At 30.0% G+C, this 23,627-nt stretch overlaps 2 protein-coding genes and 1 non-coding gene across 3 annotated transcripts; 1 reads left to right on the top strand and 2 right to left on the bottom strand.

Moving 5' to 3' along the window:
• The first annotated feature begins 1,327 nt into the window (after nt 1-1,327).
• LOC100775227 (protein NRT1/ PTR FAMILY 5.2) lies at nt 1,328-8,998 on the top strand. The gene is made up of 4 exons (XM_006574443.3): nt 1,328-1,559; nt 5,454-5,671; nt 6,507-7,072; nt 7,747-8,998. The coding sequence occupies exons 1-4, from the start codon at nt 1,445-1,447 to the stop codon at nt 8,618-8,620; spliced, it is 1,773 nt and encodes a 590-aa protein (XP_006574506.1). The 5' UTR covers nt 1,328-1,444; the 3' UTR covers nt 8,621-8,998.
• Nucleotides 7,279-7,536, bottom strand: MIR10411 (microRNA MIR10411). The gene has a single exon (NR_161671.1). It is a non-coding gene; the product is annotated as a microRNA MIR10411 (primary transcript).
• A 6,807-nt stretch (nt 8,999-15,805) lies between the features above and the next one.
• Nucleotides 15,806-20,725, bottom strand: LOC100777389 (NADH dehydrogenase [ubiquinone] flavoprotein 1, mitochondrial). The gene is made up of 3 exons (XM_006574442.3): nt 20,529-20,725; nt 18,361-19,832; nt 15,806-16,080 (listed from the first exon to the last, which is right to left on the bottom strand). Exon 2 carries the CDS (start codon nt 19,819-19,821, stop codon nt 18,373-18,375), a length of 1,449 nt encoding a protein of 482 aa, XP_006574505.1. The 5' UTR covers nt 19,822-19,832; nt 20,529-20,725; the 3' UTR covers nt 15,806-16,080; nt 18,361-18,372.
• Between the last annotated feature and the right edge of the window lie 2,902 nt (nt 20,726-23,627).

The raw sequence follows: 23,627 nt of genomic DNA, 5'->3' as shown, positions 1-23,627 counted from the left end.
TTAAGAAAAGATTATTTGCACAACAAATTTAATGTTGTGATGGAAACAAATAGACGCGGGTAATTTTTATTTTTTTTAATTACTAATTGGGTGTCATTTTTGAATCATTATCCAGACAAGTCATATTATCACTTCTAAGTTAAAAAAAGTGGTAACATTCGTTATAATTTTTATTTTTTTTAATTGAATTACAAGTCATAACATTTCTACCTACATCAAGTCTTGAATCTTCGTCTTGAAGGAATTATCAGAAACTTTATTTATGCTTGCAAACCCAGACAATGAATTACTAGCAACGATGCCGTGAAATTAGAACCAACAGACTTAATATTATCATTTATCTAAATAATAATTTCCTTTTAGTTTTTGTGAGAAAAATAATTAATAATATTTTTAAGATCTAAAGTAAATTATTTTAATCCTAATGCTGGCCTTGTAAATTACTACTACTGATTAGTACTCCATCCGTTCTTTTTTATAAGTAAAAATACACAATTTTTTTTTCTCTTTTATAAGTAAATTTTGACTATTTTTATTTTATTGAAATTATTCAAAATACACTTCATTTAATAAAAAATGTATAGTTAATATCAAATTCCAATGAAAAGTAATTTTAAAAAAATATTTATTTTTAATTAAAAAAAACATAATTTAATGAAATTAATTAATTTTCTTAATAAGTATGAAATTAATTTTTGTAACCTATAAAAAAAGAAGGGAGGCAGCAGAAAAAAAATATGCCATGGCGAAAACTAAACATCAAAAATGCAAAGCGGTTAGCTTGGCAGAATTTAATGTCAAAAGCTCAAACAATATGTAAAGGGGCCTTATCCCAATTGAATGGCAGAATTAAATGACAGTATCTGATATAACACTTTAACGCCGTACACTCTTCATCATTTTATAAATAATTCATAATAAATCATATTTAAAGATAAAAAACTTTTTTATGAAAATATAATACATGCATAGTGTAAAATAATAATACTAACTCCCTTTAAGTATTTGAAAAATACTATAGTGACATTCCTTATGCATTATATTAACTTTTTTAATTGTTTAAAAAATAATACCACGAATACTTATATAAGAAAAATTGTTATATACGTTAAAAGAAACAGAAAGTTATGTAGTATAATCTAAAAAAAAAAACCTCAAGTTAATTTATTCTAGAAATTATACTCTTTTTATGCTTTTCTCCGCTCATAAATAAATTATTTTCTCCAAAAATGGCGGCTAAGCATGTGGTCATAATAATGGGCCCAGCTAGAGCATTGAGAAGGTGAGGCACTCTAAATAAATGCAACGTAGTTTGGCCTAAATGGTCACTTCAAAGTGGAGAAAAACACACACGGTTGGTTCTCCCTCTCTTTTCTTTTTCCTCAAAAAGAATAAAAGGGAAACAATTGAGTGAGGTTGCTACTCTTCAATAGTAAACTTACCCATGGAAGAGGGCAGGGTTGTGAATGAGTACACACAAGATGGAACTGTGGATCTTAAAGGGAAACCCATTCTCAAATCCAAAAGTGGTGGTTGGAATGCTTGCTCCTTTGTTGTTGGTATCTCTCTCTCCATTTTATATATATGGTCATTTTCATATTGTTTTAAACATTAATTTCAAAAGCAATTTCCCAAAACATTGGAAGCTAATTCATCATGTTTTGCTAACAAAAACCTTTCCTCCGAGAGACATTGTTCTTTGTGTTGTATTTGTCTCCTAGAACATGGGAGACCTCAATCTTGGTCTTGTTTGCTTCTTGTAATGCTTATATACACTTCTTGTAATGTTTATATGTATGTCAGTATGTGTGTGCTTCCTTTATCATGAAACTGTTAAATATACTCTAAATGTTTTTAAAAAGTAACAAATATTGTAAACTTGTATATTTTATTATAATGAGTATTTTTAATATTTGTTGTTACTTTATTTTTACTTGTATTCATGAATAAGCAGTAAGTGGTCCTTTATATTTCGTAAAATATGAAAACTTAATGGTATCACGAGCATTTGTTAGAAAAAATATTGACAAGGTTTTGATACATGAGGTGACTGATTTTTAATTTACATGAATTTTTAACCATTATAATTAAAATTTTTGGTTTCTTATCTAGGGATATTTTTATAAGTTTTGATCTTTTAGATAAACTATATAATTAATTTTAAGTTCAGAGTTTAGTCACACTTAGAATTTCTTGTCATTTTTTTATTATGTAAAAATTGATCACATGTCCTTTCTCTTAACATGTGTTGTTAGCTTTGTTATACACATTAGGTTCTCTTATTTTACTTGGTATAAAAAATGCAAAAGATTTATAATTTTATCCAATATGTATGGAAGCTTGACTGTACAAATCCAAAATGTTTGAATCACTAAATTGAATTAAACATAATTTTAAAAATAAAGCCGTCACACTATAAATATGAACCATACTCATGGACACTAGAAATTTAAAGTTACTAGTAGTTAATTGTTAGATACTCACTTAATTGTTTTTTTTTAGAGAAATGATGCTTGTACAATAATGTGTATAACCAAGAGAAAGAAAGAGAGAGAAAATTGAATCTGTAAAAATAATATGGTGAAGAGAAAAATAGGCACTATCCTAAAAAAAGAAAAGAAAGATAAATAGACAGAAAAAATAAAAAATGTTATTTGTACAATAATTTATATGGAATAATAATTTATACTACAGCAATATGCACAACAATATTTTTTTTCTCTCTCTCTCCTTAACAACATTTACTACATGGAATAATAATGAAGAGATAAGCACAAAAACTAATGTTCTACAAATTGTTAGTATGAATTGTTATAGAAATATTATATTTTAAAATAATATTGTATAAATTATTGTATGTGTATCATATTCAACATATTATATCTCAAAATATTATATCTTTTATCTTTTAAATCTTAGATAATTTATATATACTTATATATTCCAGATTTACGGTTCTCACACAATTTGTAATAAATTAACTTATATAGCACATATTTTCAAAACTATACTTCTCTTAGTTTTGGAAGGTTTTTACTTGAGCCGTTGAGCATATTCAACATGTTGTTGAGAAGTAGGTTTCATTTCATAATCTACTTTATGACGACCTCCGTCCAGCTAGCTAGTAAATGTAGGAGTGAATTCATTGTCGCAGAGGTAGTTGGAGGTGGTAGCCTACCGTATAAAGACATGCATATATGTCCTTGGATGTGGTATGTTCTTTAACATACATATTGTATGAATATAATTAAGAGGGATACGACTATGGACAACACACTTTTTAATATATATATATTTTTTTACTATTGTGTAGAATTTATTGATGATAACTATAAAATGATGAGAGTTTTATTACATAAAATGTAAAACTCACAGAATTTCATGATTTTTAATAAATTTTAACTAATAATTTATTTATTTTTATCTAAAAGAGTTTACACCTAATATTTGTTTTATAAAACTTAAATATATATGTTTCTGTCCTTAATATATAGTTTTACTTTGCTTTTGGTCTCTTAAAAGTTTTTGCTTGACTTTTGTTTCAAAATTCCCTTTTTTGGTTTTGATTTTTTTTGTTTTATTCTTTTTTTTATTTTTTTAATCTCCACAATATTCTTTTTCATTTTGAATTAGTTCATTAGAAAAATATTTGATAGAGACTAAAGGTAAATGATCAACATATTATAGGGACTAAAATGAAAAAAAAAATAGATACTCTCTAGTCTTAATTAATATATGCAAAAAAAATGTGTATATTTTGATTTGAAAGATAAGTAAATTTCAACTAATTTTATCTTATTTAATAAGACTATTTTTAAAATATCCTTCATTTAATAGAGAGTTGTACTTGAAAAAATCAAATTTCAATGAAGAATAGTCTAGGAAAAAAATTCTTTTTTAAATTGGAATTGACATAATTTAATAAAGTTAACTAATTTCCTTAATAAGAGTAACTAAAATAGGAATAGTATATTAGAAAGACTAAAACAAAATAACAAAAATCAAAACTAATAAAAGAAATTTTATAGGAACCTCTTAGAATGTTAGTTTGAGTCTAACTTAACCCTAAAAGCTAGCTCATAGGATGATGATTATCCCCTACTTTTGTACTTTATCTTGGCATTATCTTTAACTAATGTGTAACTTGGATTTTTCTCAATACATCCCTTATATTATACACGTAACAACTCTCATCTTACAAGCTAGTTTTTAGAGTTGAGTTAGACCAAAACCTACATTTTAAGATGGTAGCAGGGTCTATCCTAAATCCATTAACGGGTCACTCACCATATTATCCATACACCAAGCTCGAAAGTGTTGGGTGTGAGGGAATGTATTGGGTAAAACAAAAGTCTTACATTAGCTAGAGACAAGGCAAAGATGAATATATAAGTGGAGGACAACTTTTATCCCATGAGCTAGCTTTCGAGATTGAGTTAAGTCTAAACTCACATTCTAAGAAGACCAAACAATTTATAAGGATAAAAACACATTTAAATATTTCTATAATTAATATGATATCTTCATTTTACGTTGGGTATCATCCTAACCCATAACTTAAAAGACCTACCTTTCATCCTGGCTAATAATTGGTTAAAGCTCTTTTAGAAGTAGGAGAGGTCGCAAAATCAGCCAACCCACCCCAACCTCCTATTGACCTGCCAAACACATAGGTTGTCTCACCTGTATGGCATAAGAAAAGTGGATTAAAAATTTAACCTTGTCTCGTTTATCATCAAGTTGGTAGATTGACGTGTCAAAAATAAAAATAATAATATTAAAAATTAAATGTATTACCTTATATTTTGAATAATAATATACTAAGGAATAAATAAATAAAATAAATATTATATAATATATGTACAAAATATAAAAATAAATACTAATTATTATTATTTTATGAAAAAATGATGACTTGCCTCAACTTGCCTTTAATTCTTTTCTTAGCATGTCAAAGTGAAATAGGCCAAAGTGAGTTGAAAACCTCAATAGGTCCACACAAAAAAATGGGCCAAAAAAGGTTGGACCAGGTAATCCAACTTGTTTTGTCACTCCTAAAACAAATATTATGTACAATGTCAAAATCTTCTATGATAAATTTAATGATTTTTATAATAATTATCTTAAAATTTATATAAATAATAATTTTGATTTGTTGATGATATAAAATTATTTTATGTTGTCAATATATTAATATTAAACTTTTATTTTTAGCACATTTTTTTATTAATTAAAATTTAATTTACGAGTTTTATTATTTTGGAAATTAGACATATTAAATAAGAGAATGTGACCTACATATTAAATGAGACTTATATAAATTTTACTTAATAAAAAAAGAAAGTGAAAAAAGAAAACATTATTAATGTTTCTCTAACATGTAAAACAGTATATTACTACCCATTTAACTTGTGTTGGCTTTGTTGATTAAACTAATCTGATATGTAATGTAGTGTACGAGATATTTGAAAGAATGGCTTATTATGGAATATCATCAAATTTGATACTATATCTGACAAGGAAGCTTCACCAAGGCACTGTGACCTCTTCCAACAACGTCACCAATTGGGTTGGCACCATTTGGATAACTCCTATCTTAGGAGCCTACGTTGCCGATGCTCATCTTGGTCGCTATTGGACTTTTGTCATCGCCTCAGTCATCTATTTAATGGTACCACTTTCTGTCACTTTTGAATTCTCCCATTCTTTACAAAAAATTATATGATATGAATCATATTGTGATACACAGCTAGATCATCAGCATGTTATATAAGAATGTTATTCTTATTTTACAATTTTAATGTATTAAAACCCTAATAAATTTTCATTGTATTCTTCAACCGCCAAATGAGACAGACAATCTAAGCTGGACTCCCCAGCCCATAACGCATTCACTGTTCAACTAACAACTCCCAAATTCCACAATTTCATCAATATATCTGTGCATTGTAGTGTAGTTTAATAAATTATTAAAGAAAAATATTACTAACACACACTTTAAGACATCTCTTCTAAATATATTGTACTCTCTATTAGTATTATCTAAAATTAATTAGAAGTCACAATTTTATAAATTTTAACCAATAAAAAAATTAGAAAAAATATATTAGAGTATTAGAGAGAAAGTGTTTTACTAGCACTCTTCAATACTAAATTTCATATTTCATAGTTTTTTTTGGTTTGAGTGTTTGACCGGTATCCTTGCTCACGTATCTGTCTGGCTTGGTGATAATTAGATGAAGTCTTTCTACAATAATGGGGCTTTAGTGCATAATGCCATTCGGTTCCATGAAAGTATATAGCACCATCACATTAGTGTCTCTGAAAGGATAAAAAATTAAAAAAAAAAGTGCTTTAAATTGTAACCTGTCGATCATTTTAGTCTAAATTTTAAAAATCTCATGTGACTTAAGTGATAATATTAGCTAATTAATGTTTAGGATGAGTTATCTTGTTAAACTTTCATTAGTGTCGTTGAATGATTCATGTGCATTTTGGAATGGCAGGGTATGTCTCTACTTACACTATCAGTGTCCCTTCCAAGCCTAAAGCCACCAGAGTGCCATGAATTGGATGTGACAAAATGTGAAAAAGCCTCCATACTACATCTAGCTGTGTTCTATGGTGCACTCTACACTTTAGCACTAGGAACCGGTGGAACCAAGCCCAACATTTCCACCATTGGTGCTGACCAATTTGATGACTTTGACTCCAAGGAGAAGAAGCTCAAGCTCTCCTTCTTCAATTGGTGGATGTTCAGCATCTTCATTGGGACCCTCTTTGCAAATTCTGTTCTGGTCTATATACAAGACAATGTGGGGTGGACTCTTGGGTATGCTCTTCCAACTCTTGGACTTGCAATATCAATCATCATATTTTTGGCTGGTACACCCTTTTATAGACACAAATTACCCACGGGGAGTCCATTTACTAAGATGGCCAAGGTCATAGTGGCTGCTATAAGGAAATGGAAAGTGCATATTCCTAGTGACACTAAAGAACTTTATGAGCTTGATTTGGAAGAGTATGCCAAGAAAGGGAGAGTCAGAATTGATTCCACTCCAACCTTGAGGTCTAAATTCTATATACCTTAATTTATCATCAACTTGATGTGTGAATTATATTATTCTCACAACAATTTATTCGACAAAACTTTTTATCTCTATGTCTCTCTATCATATCACTCATTACATCTCATTTTTTTCCCTTTTTTATCTCTTTCTCTGTCATTATTGTAAAATTTATAGTACAAATAATATTATTCATACATTATAGCCTGGAGTAGTCAAGTTTTAGGCTGATCTCTTGCCTACAATATTACAAAGATATTGTGATATCCATAAATCATACAAGCAGTCCATATATATCCCATATTTAGGAAAGTATAGCTTATGTTTAGGTGTAAATGGCTTAATTGTCCTTAATTATGCTATTTACCCCTAAACATATATTATGCTTACCTAAATACTCAATATGCTCAATTTATATCTGCATGATATTGTAGGCAAAATATCAGTCTAAAATTACGATTTTTAAAAAACTTTTGGTATAGACAAAAAGATAAATACGATTGATTACCTCAGAAAAGATTTCCATCTACATTAAAATTATTATGAATGTGAAACACTAACATATTAGGACCATTTTTTTAATATTATTATGTGATTATTCTTTTGAATGCTTATTGAACTTGCATTTTTGGCAATCCTAATATATATTTTCTGGCTCTACTTCCATATATTGTAGGCTCCTCAACAAGGCATGTGTCAACACCGATTCAACTACTAGTGGATGGATGCTAAGCCCTGTTACCCATGTAGAGGAGACCAAACAAATGCTAAGAATGATCCCCATCTTGGCTGCTACATTGATTCCTAGTGCAATGGTTGCACAGATAGGCACCCTTTTTGTGAAGCAAGGGATTACACTTGATAGAGGCATTGGCAGCTTCAATATCCCCCCAGCAAGTTTAGCCACATTTGTGACTCTATCCATGCTTGTATGTGTGGTGCTCTATGACCGTTTCTTTGTCAAGATCATGCAAAGGTTTACCAAGAACCCTAGAGGGATAACCCTTCTCCAAAGGATTGGAATTGGCCTCATAATCCACATAGTGATTATGGTAGTTGCATCTCTTACTGAAAGGTATAGACTTAGAGTGGCCAAAGAACATGGGTTAGTAGAAAATGGAGGGCAAGTTCCTTTGAGCATTTTCATCTTGCTTCCTCAATATGTTCTTATGGGAGCAGCTGATGCATTTGTCGAGGTTGCCAAAATCGAGTTTTTTTATGACCAAGCCCCAGAAAGCATGAAGAGCCTTGGCACTTCCTATTCAATGACAACCTTAGGCATTGGGAATTTCCTAAGCACTTTTCTTCTCACAACTATTTCACATGTCACCAAGAAACATGGCCACCGAGGATGGGTTTTGAACAACTTGAATGCTTCTCATCTTGACTACTACTATGCCCTTTTGGCCATACTAAACTTTTTGAACTTCATATTTTTCATGGTTGTGACAAAGTTCTATGTGTATAGAGCTGAAATTTCAGATTCCATAAAAGTGCTTGAGGAAGAGCTGAAGGAAAAGACCTCAAACCAAGTGATTCCAAGAGATTAGTTAGATGAATGGATATTGGAAAGTAGAAGATGATCTATATCAGCCAAAATTTCAGAACATGCATGATGTTTGGGATAGTTTAGATAATTGCAAGCCAATTTAGAAGAATTCACGAAAAAAAAAATCAATTTAGAAGAAATTTAAATGGAGCATATGTCATGGGCGATATGGTCTTTAATGTCTGATATAATTTGGACTTCACTCTTCAAGAAACGTTACGTTCATTGTGGAAATTAAGAACAAAGTAGAAGTGAATATTTGATTATTTTTTAATCAATGTGTAAACCTGTAGGCTTAAATACCTATGTAATACCTATTGGTGGATATTTGTTTTAGTGTCTTTTAAGAAATGAATAATTTTTTCTTTCGAAAACTTTATTAGGAAACTGTTGAAAGATATTTTTTTTCTCTTTGTTATATATTTTTTGTACACAATTATTATTATTCTTTTTATACACTATTATTATAATCTCACGTATATTAAACTATAGTTGTACAACATAATCTCACCTAGTTGTATTGAAAAAAAGTCCAAGACTAAAAACAAGTTTGAGAAAATATAATATCATATCTCTCAGTTTCTCTTCCTTTAACTAATACTCTCATCTTCCTCCTGAGCACCACACTCCCATTTTTCTTCTCTCACCACACGCACATATCGAACTTCAAAGATCACTTTTCACTGATCTCTACGCTCTAACTCATTCATCATCCTCATCATCAATCATCTCACTCTATGATCATACACACAAACCCTCCGCAAGCAACAGGCCAGGTGCCTTGATCGTTAAAATTGTATGGAATTAATTCCTAAGTTGTGATCCTCCATAAAAAGCTAGTAGCATCATTCTCCACGAGTAGCCTATGTCAATTTAGTTCTTTATTATGTTTCTAAAGTAAATCAAAATCATCCTTTTAAAATAATGATTTTTTAAAGACTTATTTTAAACCTTTTATTGTGAAAATTATACAAATTTTTAAATAAAAATCGTTATAATATGAGGAAAATCACTTGAAAAGTAAATTTAACAACCAATCGAAAAAATGAAAACTCTAATATCAAATTGTTGCTTATGAGACTTATTTTTTACTCAATTTTCATTATGTTTATGACACTTTTTGGTGAGAATATTTGTTTGATTCCATAGTTTTTATCTAAGTTAATTTAATGATACAAGTTTCATGTTTCAAATTAGTAAAAAATGATTCAAAATGGTATCCTAAAATAAAAAACAATTAATCATTATTTCGAAAAATCATTTTGACTCACTATAGAAACATAAAAGAATAAATTGAAGGATCAAATTGAATATAATTGAGACCATAAAAGAGTAAAAATGTATTTTACTCATAAAAATTACAGGATGCAAATTTAACATTGTTTGACATTTTTTACCTGGTACGTGCACAAAAACATTTTAACAAATACTCATCTTCTTTAGTAAGATTACAAGTTTCCTTGACAAACTTCATAAACTCTTCTGAAATATTATATTGCCCTTTGAACTCACTCTCACACTCAAAAGTTTCAATAAATTACAAACATTTTCTCCTCACAATAAATCTTATTTTTCTTTGACTCGCCAAAATTATGAATGTTATTCTAAATTTTTTTTATCAACAAATATTAATCGTTAATTTATTAGTTTTTGTTAGTGAAAGAAATTTAAACTCACAATTCCTTTTTCGTCGATCCCTTCTCCCTTCATCTACCAAAATCAAAGTTAATGACCAATTGTCCATTAATATTAATTTAAAACTTCTAAGGATAATTTCGAGGGTCACATTGTATTTTTTTACTATTGAAAGCTCTCAAATTTGCATTCATTTGAACCATATTAAAATATTATTATTTTAATCAACAGTGTCAAAATAAAATAAAATAAAAGTTTTAATGGAGACCTAAATATAATTAGTAGAGACTAATTATAATTAATTTTTTTCTCATTTTTACGATGTATACCTTGTCAACGTACAACGTAGTCATAGTTTAAGTAAAATTTTGTACTAAAACTTCACTAAAAAATCATACATATTTATTAATTAATTTTTCATGAAATTAAATTTAATTGTCTCTCATAATTATTTTTAAATAGTTTATTAATCACAAAATAGAAAAAAAACATTTATTACAATAATCATTTTTATAACAAAGTCAACAAGTATCAATATATTTGCTACATATAATCGACTCTCAAACCTAAAATATAGTTTCAGAATTTTTTTAAAGGATTTTTTCATGTTTTTTTTCTTAAAAAAGTCTTTGCAACTTCAATTGTGTATTTTTTTTCTAAAGATTAACAATATTGTCATTTTTTTTAATGAGTTTATGCACAAAAATAAAATATATCAAATATTATAATTAATTAAAGTAAATTAAATAATTTTATTACAAACTAGTATATTTTAATATAATTTTTTATATTTTTTGTTTTTTATAATAATCAAAAGGATAAATGACTCACTTTCATCTCTGAAGGTGTAAAGTCCTAATAATTTAATTTTTTGAAAAAAAGAAAATTCTAATTTTATCTTTAAATGTGTAAAAAGTATAATATTTATGTTATGTAATAACTTAATTAAATAGTTTTTAAAAATTATTATTTAATGTCAACTTAGTCATTGATCACTTTAATGATAAAATGATTTTATAAAACTTAACAATAGGACATAATTATCATATTTTTAATTTAAATTAGAATCTTTATTCTTTTAAGAATTAAACTTTCATGGCTTTATATTTTTAGACAAATGTGATCATTTATTCTAATAAAAATTATGACATTTTTATGATGTAACTCTTTGACGATATATAGTATATACTACTAATCAATTGTGAGACAAAAAATAAAATATGAAAGAGTAGAGTACGTTTGGGCCAATAAAACATTCCCCCTGCAAGTTTGATTGCTTTTACATCTTTCACCCATGCTCGTCTGTGTTATGCAGAGATTGACTAAGAACCCCGAGGGATCACACTTCTTCAAAGAATGGGCATAGGAATGACTATGACAATTGCATCTTTGACCGAAAGATATAGACTTAAAGTGGCCAAAGAACATGAGCTAGTTGAAAATGGAGGACAAGTTCAATTCCTTTGAGCATACTCAATTCATACTTATGAGATTGGGTTAAGCCTTCTTAGAGGTTTTCATAATTGAGTTCTACTAAGACCAAGCCCTAGAAAGCATGAATAGCCTTCCATTACTACAGGTGGCATTGGGAGTTTCATTAGCACTTTTCTCCTCTCCACAGTTTCACACATCACTCAAAGGATGGATTTTGAACAACCTGAATGCTTCTCATCTTGATTACTACTACTACTACGCATTTTGATGTACTTGCACAAGAACTGAAGGAGAAGACAGCTAATGTGTCAAACTAAGCGGTTTCAAGAGATTAGTTGATTGAACATTGATATATGGACGTCTTAATATTGTAAAGCCCTAGCTATTACATTTATCGCTTTTAGCTCTTCTATGTCTATCTCTCTCTGGATGTAGATGAGATTTGGAGTGTCCACAAAATATTTCCCTAGTTGATTAGAAATTGTAATGTGGAAGAGGACATAGTAACTGTTCTAAGTGTCAGAATTGATATAGAACTCAGGGATGATTTGGTTAAGCTCATTAAGTTGTTTAGACTGTGATCATTTTGCTTTACATTGTTCACAATTGGAGAGATGCTACATTGAACATTTGACAGAAAAACAAAATTGGAGAAAGGAATATAGCTTAATGAATATGTCCATGAAACTTTTTATCTTCAACTACTGTGTAGAAGTTTAGTATTCTCCATCTGCTCCATGTAAGAAAAACAATTAAATCAGTTATGCTACTTGCTTTGGGACTAAATTGGTATCAAATCTGGCTTTTATAGGTTCTGAGAATGGAAAAAGTTATCTGTTTGTGCATACATTAAAGCTATAAAAAAAAAGTATATTAGAGAATAAAAAGCTAAAAAATACAAAAAAAAGAACTAAAAGCTAAAAAGTATGAGTATACTCACTACTCAGTAAACAGGACGTAGCAGCACAATATAACTAGAGTTTCTGAAGAAGCCTACATTTCACTACTCTTATCTGTAACACTGGAATTGGCTACCCATTCAGCGTAGCTCCATCTATGTCTATACCTAATCTCCTATCACTAAAGGGACTGTTTGTTTCAAGAAATCATCTTGCATTCTCAGAAATCACATCTCTAGAATATTGTAGCTAAAAATATTATTTCTTGGCATATATATAAAAATATGTTTGGTTAACTTTTACCATCACTAGAAATATAAAATAAAAGTAAAAATGGACGTTGCTGTCACATGCAACTTTCTCACCTCATTAGGATGAGAATAAAAACTCTATAAACATGAGAATGTAACTTTTTCTCAGAATAAAAGATACCCAAAAATATTTTCTGATAACATGTTAATAAACATGAAAATAAGCATTCTCATCTTTATATTCCTAAGGATGCAAGATGATTCCGGAAAAGAAGCACCGCCTTAAGGAATTCAGTCAAACATCATTCAAATCAATTTATCACTATGAATAGAATGCGAGAATGGTAAGAGTGACAGAAGAAAAAAAGTTAATTAAGTTTAGTCCCTAACTTTTCTAGACTCCAATTTTTACTTCCTCAATTTTTTTTTTACAATTTTTAGTTCTCCATTAATTTTCAGTCAGTTAGTCTATTTAAAAATTTTTCATTTTTTTATATTTTTATTGCTCAAAATTAATTCTTTTTTTACCAATTTTTAGTCCCTTATTTATTTTATGAGACTAATTTTGAATAATAAAAATAAATGAGTGACTAAAAATGCTACTGAAAATTTAATGAAGGACTGAAAGTTATCAAAAAATTTGAAAGACTAAAAATTATAATATAAAAACTTTTCTCGACTGATAACTTAATTAAGCGAAAGAAAAATTATTTTGCCTATGAACCTTTTCACCCATAAATACTACATATTTTTATGTCTAAACTCTTACGTAAATGGCGGTAAGTTCAAGCTTAACCTAATTTTAGTTTTAAATTTCAGGCACAAATATAACAACAGTATTTTTGGAACTCGAAAATAACAAGGAATAATTATACTGGCAAATTATGGAAAAATTATTCTGACTCGTAATCTTACGAAATTGTAAAGTCGTCTTGGACATTAAACTGTAACAAACATACTATAATAGAAGTATTTTTAGTATCCTTGTAAAAATAACTTGTATTTATTCTCAATGTAAACTAAACGGCAAATTTCCCCAAAGGGGGTGCTTTTACAAAATATTTCCCCAAAGGGGGTCCTTTCCAAAAATATTATATGAGGGGGCTCTTTTCTACGTACTTTGCATGGATAATATAGCAAACCGCCACTCCTAGTGGCGAGTTTGCTGGGAAAACGCCACGTGGCACGGAAAACGCCACTACGAGTGGCGAGTTACCCAGCTGCAGGCCTAAAGGGGAACTTGCGATTTGAGTGCAAGTTGCAACTCCCATTGGCAACTCCCATTGTATAATTAAATTAGTTTTATATTTTATTTTGTAGTTTCCAGTAAAATAATTTGTATGATAATTTTTTTTAAGTAATTATTAATTAAAACTAAATGTCAGCTTTCAAGTAATTTTTTTAAATACATACATAAATTTAAATAAAATACCAATTTATTTTCCGATAAACAAAGTTCAAAGCTAAAACAAATGTCACAAATCTTCTTGATTAATTTTAATATAAAAAATAAAACTTTATTCAAACTTCTGTTTTCTTTGTTGAGTTATATTTGAAAGGAGAAAAGGATTTTAAACTTTTCATAGAGTTATTCTAATTTTGCGGTTATCATTCCCATTGGCAATTTAGGGCAGTATAAATACATACTCAAATATCAGTTTTCCTCACGCTGTTTCCATTGTATTTTTGGGATTTTTTAAATACATACATAAATTAGAGTTTAAAATAACTCTACGAAAAGTTTAAAATCCTTTTCTCCTTTCAAATATAACTCAACGAAGAAAACAGAAGTTTGAAAAGAGTTTTATTTTTTATATTAAAATTAATCAATAAGATTTGTGACATTTGTTTTAGCTTTGAACTTTGTTTATCGGAAAATAAATTGATAATTTATTTAAATTTATGTATGTATTTAAAAAAATTACTTGAAAGCTGACATTTAGTTTTAATTAATAATTACTTAAAAAAAATTATCATACAAATTATTTTACTGGAAACTACAAAATAAAATATAAAACTAATTTAATTATACAATGGGAGTTGTCAATGGGAGTTGTAACTTGCACTCAAATCGCAAGTTGCAGTTGCAACTCCCCTTCAGGCCTGCAGCTGGACAACTCGCCACTACGAGTGGCGTTTTCCGTGCCACGTGGCGTTTTTCCAGCAAACTCGCCACTAGGAGTGACAGTTTGCTATATTATCCATGCAAAGGACGTAGAAAAGAACCCCCTCATGTAATATTTTTCGAAAGGACCCCCTTTGGGGAAATATTTTGTAAAAGCACCCCCTTTAAGGAAATTTGCCTAAACTAAACCAATACATAATATTTCTCTCAAATTTCCATTCTCATCAACCTCTGAATTAGTATATAGCCCATCAGTTCAGTTATAAATATGTTTGGCGTAAGTGAAATTCGATGATAAATTTTCAAGTTCGGGTATCAAATCTTAAAACAAATCAATACACAAAGTTCACATTATAGCTTTCCAAAAGTTGTGTTTGCTACAAAATCTAAACGTTTAAAGTGAACATTGCGCTTGTTTTGGTTTAACACCATGTATTAGCCCAGGTGTATGCTATGAGAACAAGAACACCTGAAGATAGGTAGAACTTTAACTGCTATTAGAATAAAGTGTAGCAAAATCACAACACAGCAAATTGGATTAAGTATTCAGAGAAGGGCTGAGAAAATACTAGTGGAATTGGAAACACTCAAGAAAATTCCTTGAAAGGCAAATATGTCTCTTGCATGGCAAAAGAAATATGCAAACGACCTTGGTACCAGGATTATAACTAGCTGAAAATCATGTATGGACATGTTTTAGTCCATGCATGGATCAACAGACTTCATACAAGCAAGTTGAGGACGTTGTTGAACAATAACATGTTCTTCTAAAAAGTTATTCCAAATGAATAACTCAATCACAAATAAGTTAGGTTATCCAGTGGACATCATCCCTCATCATATTCACTGATAACATGCATAATCATGAATTGTGTTTCAAAACTAATAACAGTATACAGATATTATTAACAAATTACATGAAAATGTGCCAAATGACAAGCAGGTACAGTTTAAACTCGCCCAAATGGTTTCCCAGGTATGATCCAGCCATAATTGCTACAGCATAAAAGAAAATAGAAGTAGCAATAAAGCTACAGTAACCTGAGCCACCTATCTTTCCAAAATGACTGGCACTGTCTTATTCTCACTCTTGCTATCCAGCAGTACAATCACACCCCTACACAATCAGACATGAAAATGTAGATGAAAATTTGTACATTTTCATGTTAGTAAAACCAGTACAGTTCATATGTAAAGATGAAAATTTTCAGCATAGTTAATGAATAAGTATAAGTTTTCTTTCATATTTATATATTTAGATGGAATCAATCTAAAGCAAAGTCAACGGCAAAGATGCTTGTCAACATTTGAAGATATGAACCTAGCATTATTTTCAGGTTAACCTTGCATATCAACAAGTTGCTCAATCTCACATGTAAAAAACTATACAATTTAAACAGTAGCATAAAAAAAGCACCTATATTGAACTCTAGCACAGAAAAAAAATAGAAATCGTAATGGAATTAGGCTGGTCTCTATGACAAAAAGTGCAAAGTGAGAAAGTAAAGGTATGTGTTCAGTGTTCACTCTTGATACCAAGTGGGTTAAGTTTACAAGTGTTTTGATACAAATTAAGGGTAGATAAAACTTTAATTTCTCACTTTATATATTTTCTTACATTATGAGGCAAATCCATCATAATGTACTACACATGCTATCCTCAAATAACTATGAATATTAGAATTCATATTGCTACTAAAGCATACCACACTAACATAATTCTTTTAGCAAATCAAAGCTAAGAAAAACAAAATCATTGATAAAAATCAATACGATCTTTATAAGGTTCCTCTTCGGAATGAAATCCAATGGGATCCAGAGAAACCATGTCTTCATCCATATCCATAGGATTCCAAGTACCCGAATCAATCGAAAGTTCGATTCTATTTGAACTGCCCATTTTCAAATGACATTCATTTTTTATTTATTTATTTTTTATAATTTAATCCATAACAATTTTTGCATTCAATCCACAAATGCTTATATTTTTTACTTTAAATACTTTGATTACACATGCAAGTCATAAGAAATCCAAGCCTCTAAATAAAGGAAATGTGTCACTGAATCAAAAATGGGTTCATTGAAATTTCATGTTATAATATGCGGTAACCATAAACAAAGCAAAAAATTTAAAAGGTTAATTACACTCCCCTAATCTAAGAGATGAATTTAAGTCCATTTTAATGTAAACAGGCTACTTAATGAAAAGCAACAGTAAATGGGCCTCCTAGAAACAGTTCTCCATTCTTTACAACTTTCAATGTCATCGTCAACTAATGTTGAACATCCTTTTATTGATTTAAGGACTTTATAAATGAGATGACATTTTAGAAAATCCCTACATTATCAGCTTTAAAACTTTACCCAGAATTTTCATTTCATCTTCTTAAGTCCCAAAGATTCATCAAAATCTTCCATAAGCCTACTTACATTAAAATTTTCTAAAGTCCCAATAATGTCAATATCCACAGAAAGAGAAAAAAAATCCATAAGCCTGCTTAAATTAAAATGAACTAAAGTATAGCACAAATTTATCTCTCAAGGGATGGGAGTGCAAGTTACTCGGAATAAAAAGTTCCGGGCACAACTTTCCACTCCTTTTGACAAATTTTTGCTTTTATCATATTATTTTAACCAAAAAAGTCTGCATTCATTAGCGAGACACCTAAACATTCTCTAAGCTAGTTAATTTAACAAGCTACATCCTTAAAAGCAGTTTCAACAATACCTAAATATTCAGCATCCACCATTTCGTTGGAATAACATACTACTAAAGTTTAGCTTTCAGACACCTGATTATGCATTTTAGTTCATACTAGCTCTGAATAGTTATGTGATGCGTCTTTAGGCAGTTGTTTAGGATATTATGTATCTGAATTATTTATGTTTGTATAGTATTTGTGTCTTCAGGCAGTTAGCAATTGTGTGGCAGTATATGTACATGGCATGGCAGTTTTAGTATTCAGTAGGTAATTGGTATGGAGTGTGTTTGACACAGAAAAAGCCTGTGTATTGTGTATTGAGAGAGGTTATTCTCTGTGAGGGGCTTTGTCCTGTGTTCTTCCTTTGTTGTCTGGTCTCTGTTCTAACCTTTTTTTCAGGTTTAATTCAGAAAATAAAAACATATAAACAAAACAATCTAGTTTGCATGCGCAATTCTCTTGTGTCTAATCATGTCTCTCTCATACCTCTCTAATAATCTAATACATTGGTGTCCACTATATCAATTTGAGAGTAAAAATATTTTTTCATCTACTAACCCTTATGTTTATCTACCATTTTCAAGCTTGATTAAACAAAAAATAAGGAAAAGTCCAATAAATAAACTTTTTTTAAATGTAAACTTTTGTAAAATGATTGAAATGGTAAAATAAGGGTAACTCTGTTAAGAAACAACCTTAGTGAAAGCCTAACCAGTGGCCTGCAGCAGCTCCCTTTCTGCATGTTCTCTAATCCTTCTCTCAAGCTCAGGCCTGAAATGCTTGATAAGACCCTGCACTGGCCATGCAGCAGCATCACCCAAGGCACAAATTGTATGCCCTTCAATTTGTTTAGTCAACTCCTGAAGCATATCAATTTCTTCTAGCTTGGCATTCCCAACTTTCATTCTTTCCATGATTGTCCAAAGCCAACCAGTTCCCTCCCTGCATGGTGTGCACTGCCCACAACTTTCGTGCTTGTAGAAGTAGGAAAGCCTTGCAATAGCATCCACAACATCCGTAGATTTATCCATTACAATTACAGCTGCAGTCCCCAACCCTGTCCCAACAGCCTTTAATGCATCATAATCCATAAAGATATCATCACATACATGCTTTGGAATCAGAGGAACAGATGATCCTCCCGGAATCACTGCAAGTAAATTATCCCATCCTCCTCGAATACCTCCACAGTGCCTCTCTATCAACTCCTTCAGTGGAATACTCATTTCCTCCTCAACAGTGCAAGGCTTGTTCACATGCCCCGACACACAAAACAACTTTGTCCCAGCATTGTTCTTCCTACCAAAACTGGCAAACCATTCAGGCCCACGCCTTAGAATGGTTGGAGAAACAGCAACAGTTTCCACATTTGTGACAGTGGTAGGACATCCATACAACCCAGCATTGGCTGGGAAGGGCGGCTTCAATCTTGGTTTACCTTGTTTCCCTTCAAGACTCTCCAAGAGGGCTGTTTCCTCACCACAAATATAAGCTCCAGCACCGTAGTGGATATGAACATCAAAATCATAGCCTGATCCACAAGCATTCTTACCCAACAAACCAGCTGCATAAGCCTCTTGCCTAGCCTTTTCGAGATTCTTACGTTCGTTCACATATTCACCCCTGATGTAGATGTAAGCAGCACTAGCCCTCATTCCTACTCCAGCAATCAAGCAACCTTCTAACAATTTATGTGGGTCATGCCGCATAATTTCCCTGTCTTTGCAAGTTCCAGGTTCACTTTCATCAGCATTAACAACAAGATATGAAGGGCGGCCATCGGATACTTTTGGCATGAATGACCATTTGAGGCCCGAAGGGAAACCAGCACCGCCACGCCCACGGAGGCCAGACTTCTTCATTTCACTCACAATCCAATCAGTACCCTTAAGTACCAAATCTTTCGTTCGATGCCAATCCCCTCGTTTCATGGCACCTTTGAGAAAAGGATCATGCAGCCCATATAAGTTAGTAAATATCCTGTCCTCATCCTTAAGGCCACCAAAATGGGTTTTCTCTGGTGGTGGAGGTGGTGGCGGCGGCTGTGGGGTACTAGCAGTGGAAGCACCCTGAGTGCTAAATAGCCTGAAACCAAGGCCCAATTTCTCACTACGATGTTGAACCAAGGCTGTCCTTACAGAAAGAATGCCCCTCATGGTTGCCTTACCTGACAGTAATTCCAAGTTTTAGAACAAATGATTTCGGGTTAATCAAAACTGTCCACAACAATACATCATCAAATAAAATTGGCTATTAACTTTGGAGCTAGCCAATAACATGAAAACATATGAATCAGAACTCGAGAGAATGATTTCAAGTTACCAATTACAATAAGTCATAATCAAACCCTATTCAGCACAATAAAATCAAATATAAACAAGGACAAAACTTAGATACAGTTTCATAGGTACTTTTGTACTTTTAGTGTTGTTCTCCAATCTGAATTGCAGTTTTACCTCGGTAATCTACGTTGACCTTTAATACAAACTTTTATTACTCAAATTGTCAAGATAAAACTCTAATTCTGATCAGAAAAGAAACCCACAAAGAAAAATTCAATTTTGTGCTCATCATAATATCTGCACAATAATTTCATAAAAAAATTTAAAAAAAAAAATTGGCGTTTGGGAAAATTGATGAAACCCTAGAAAGACTAATAAACTAGATGGGTCTCTTGCATCAGTAAAATCTGGGAAGAGTGAAACAAGAATCAGATTGCATTGCACGCGAATCGAAACCGCGAGTGTGTTCGGAGCTGAAATCGGAGAGAAACAAAACTAGGGCACAGATTTGAAAAGCTACGATATTGTTGGGTTTTGGAAGAAAATGAATGAGAGAAAAAAAAAAATGTAAGAGAACGTACGAGTTGTTAACGCAATTGATGACTGGGATCTGATGAGTGTTGAAAATGGAACACCTTCTTGTGCTGCTTTGTGTTGTTTTGTGGGTTTATTCGGTTATCTCTTGTTCTGGTTTTTTGTTTTTAATTTTTATTTTTGGTGTTGGGTTAGATTTTGGGCTTTTGTTTAGCCACGTTGCATTTTTTGAAAAAGAGGGTTGATGATGGTACAAACTAGAAAGAGGCATGAGTTTTATGACGAAAACGAAATTCTACCAAACTCTTTGCTTTTATTTTATTTTTTTCGTTATGAAGATACAATTATGATTTCTATGGAGGTGAATTTTAAAAATGAATTTTATTTATAATAGTTTATTATATATATAAACTCTAAAATTATTTAAATTTTAAAAAACAATTATAAAGGAGTTTTATGTTTTAAAGTGGATTCTCGTACTAATTTTTTTCTTTTTTAAGAAAATAGGCTATCTAAGGTTATATTATCATTTAATTATAGTTTATGTTTATAATCATTTTAAAAATCATATTAATGATAATTTATAATTGAATAATGATATAAAATTATTTTAAATTATTAGTCCGTAATCATTAAACTCTGTTTTATCTTATTTTTACAGTTGAATATATTTTAATAATTAATATTTATTATTTTTTTCTTGATATTATTTAATGATTATTGTTATGCGGTGATCAGTTTTTAATGATCAACACAACGGTTTTAAAAAAACTCCAAAAACAGGTTCTAGAAATACCTTCAACTTCAAATCATACGAGGAATGCTGAGAATAAGGGATACTAAAATGTAAAAACAAATGAACTTCGAATTGTATGTTTGGATTCACATTTGGTTATACAAAATCACATTAAAATAGCAACTAGTTACTAGTATAATTTTAGATAAATATTCACATATTTGATTCTATATTAGGAAATTGATTTTGAGTATAGAATTAATCTTGATTTAGAATAATTTTTTTGTAATAGATAAAATCTTTTATATTGAGTTTCATTGTTAACTTGCTTTTATAATAAAAATATTAAATATAAATCACTTTGCTCCAAAGTCAATTTCAAAAATGCTATAAGAAGATAGATGAACATTAAGAAGAAGAAGCTCGAAAAACTTGGAATGCAAGAACAATGAAACTTAAATAAAAATTAAGCTTGAAATAAAATTAAAAAAAATATAGTTTAGGTTTCATTTGGGTGATTTTTTGTTTTAAGTTTTAAAAATTTTATTTAAAAAAAAAAAAACTAGTTTTAGTTTTGAGTTGTTAGTTTCAGAATTTTTTTCTTTATTATTAAGCAAATTGATCCTTGGTCAGATTGTGGTAGTGGATTTGTTTAAAAAAAAAAATATGGATGCATAGGATTACTTGTTAGAACTATAAGTGTTACATACTAATCTCATAAATATTGAACTTCATCGACCTAATATTTTATTGGTGGTGTGCAAATTTAGGAGAACTAATAAGCGAGTGGAAAACTCTTGCAACAACTTTGTATCAGATAGCCAAAGTTATACAAGAGAAGACGAATGTTATATGTCATATAGGTGGAGTTGCCGTCACAGCAATGACAACTCTTAACCCCTAGTTCAAAGGGTAATTCGAATTTTGTATGAACGATCTGTTAACTTGTTACTTCTATTATTGTTGAATAGTCTTGTAGTGTTTTGAGATGAGTCTCATGTTGTTGATGTTAAATGCTTGTCAATATCCTTTTTGGTTGTCATACATGATATGCATTGGTTCCTTCGAATCATGTTATTGTATGTTGTGCTAATAAATTATTTGCTACGCAACAAATGTCAATTTATTCTTCTGTGCTTGATCCTATTATTATTTCTGTTGTTGACATGCTACATCCCCAACAAAAAATTATTTTAGAAAAATATCTAACAAGAATAGAAACATATATATAATTTAGATAAAACAAAATAAGATAGGATATTTATTTTATTTTCTATTTTTAAACATATTAATTTTATCTTAAATTTATACATAAGATAAGGTTACCATATATTTTTATAAGATAAGATAAAATACAACCAAATAATTAGATAATTTAGTCGCTAGAAATTAGTATAAATAAATATTAAAAGAATCAAGGGATGAGATCTTACTAAATTGGATCCAATCTCAATTTTTCATTTGATGGACCCATAGTTAAAAAATTCACTTTCTTACAATTATAAGGTTCATTGGAATATGAAATTCAATCTTGAAAACACACCATACCACTTTATTTTACTATCCAAGATTTTGATATATTCTGAATTTGAGAAATTTCAAGTGGAGGGGTTGCTACCCGAGAACAATTGGTCAATTTGGATTTAAATTTTTTTATGGATTCTTGGTTGATAAAATGAAAAAAATTAGGGGAAGAAGGTGAAGAGAGATGAAAAATCAAGAAAAAAAGGGAGACAAAAATAATGAAAAAGAATGTATACATGGGAATGTGTTGTAATAATAAGATAAGTTGTGAAATTTCCCAAAACTTAGAAAAGTTTTCAATTAAAAAGTGAGTAAAACACTCTTTAAATCATTCATGACACATTTCTTGAAGAATTTGTTAAAGGTTCATGATAAAAATAATTTAGGAATTAGTCATATTCTATATATTATATTTGGATTACACTTAAACATTCTTCTAAACTGATGTAATCTCTAAATTAATAAATTGTCTATTATATATATTGCTTCCGGTGATGATATTGTTCCTTTGTGAATTTTAAGTTTTGGAACGGTTTGGTTACACAAATATTATTCACCAATATTAATGTGACACAAATATTAATGTGCGAATTTAGGGATTAAAAATAGATATTATTCACCAAAAAAAAAGTTTCAACTTTAATTTTTAAGAAGTTGTCACAAATTAAAGATGGATAAAATGAATAATCGTCCTATCTTATATCACTTCACTATTAAATGATGAAATATAAAAAAATTGACACATAAAAATAATTAAGAATAAAAAATAATAAAATAACACAAACATAACAACAAAAATAATAAAGATATATAGCACTAATGGTGGTGGTGGTGGTACTGGTGATGATAACCGTGACAACAACAATAATGATGGTGCCAATGGTGA

The sequence above is a fragment of the Glycine max genome, chromosome 2 (assembly GCF_000004515.6).
Source record: "Glycine max cultivar Williams 82 chromosome 2, Glycine_max_v4.0, whole genome shotgun sequence".
NCBI lineage: Eukaryota > Viridiplantae > Streptophyta > Magnoliopsida > Fabales > Fabaceae > Glycine > Glycine max.
This window is presented reverse-complemented; position numbering and strand designations above follow the sequence as displayed.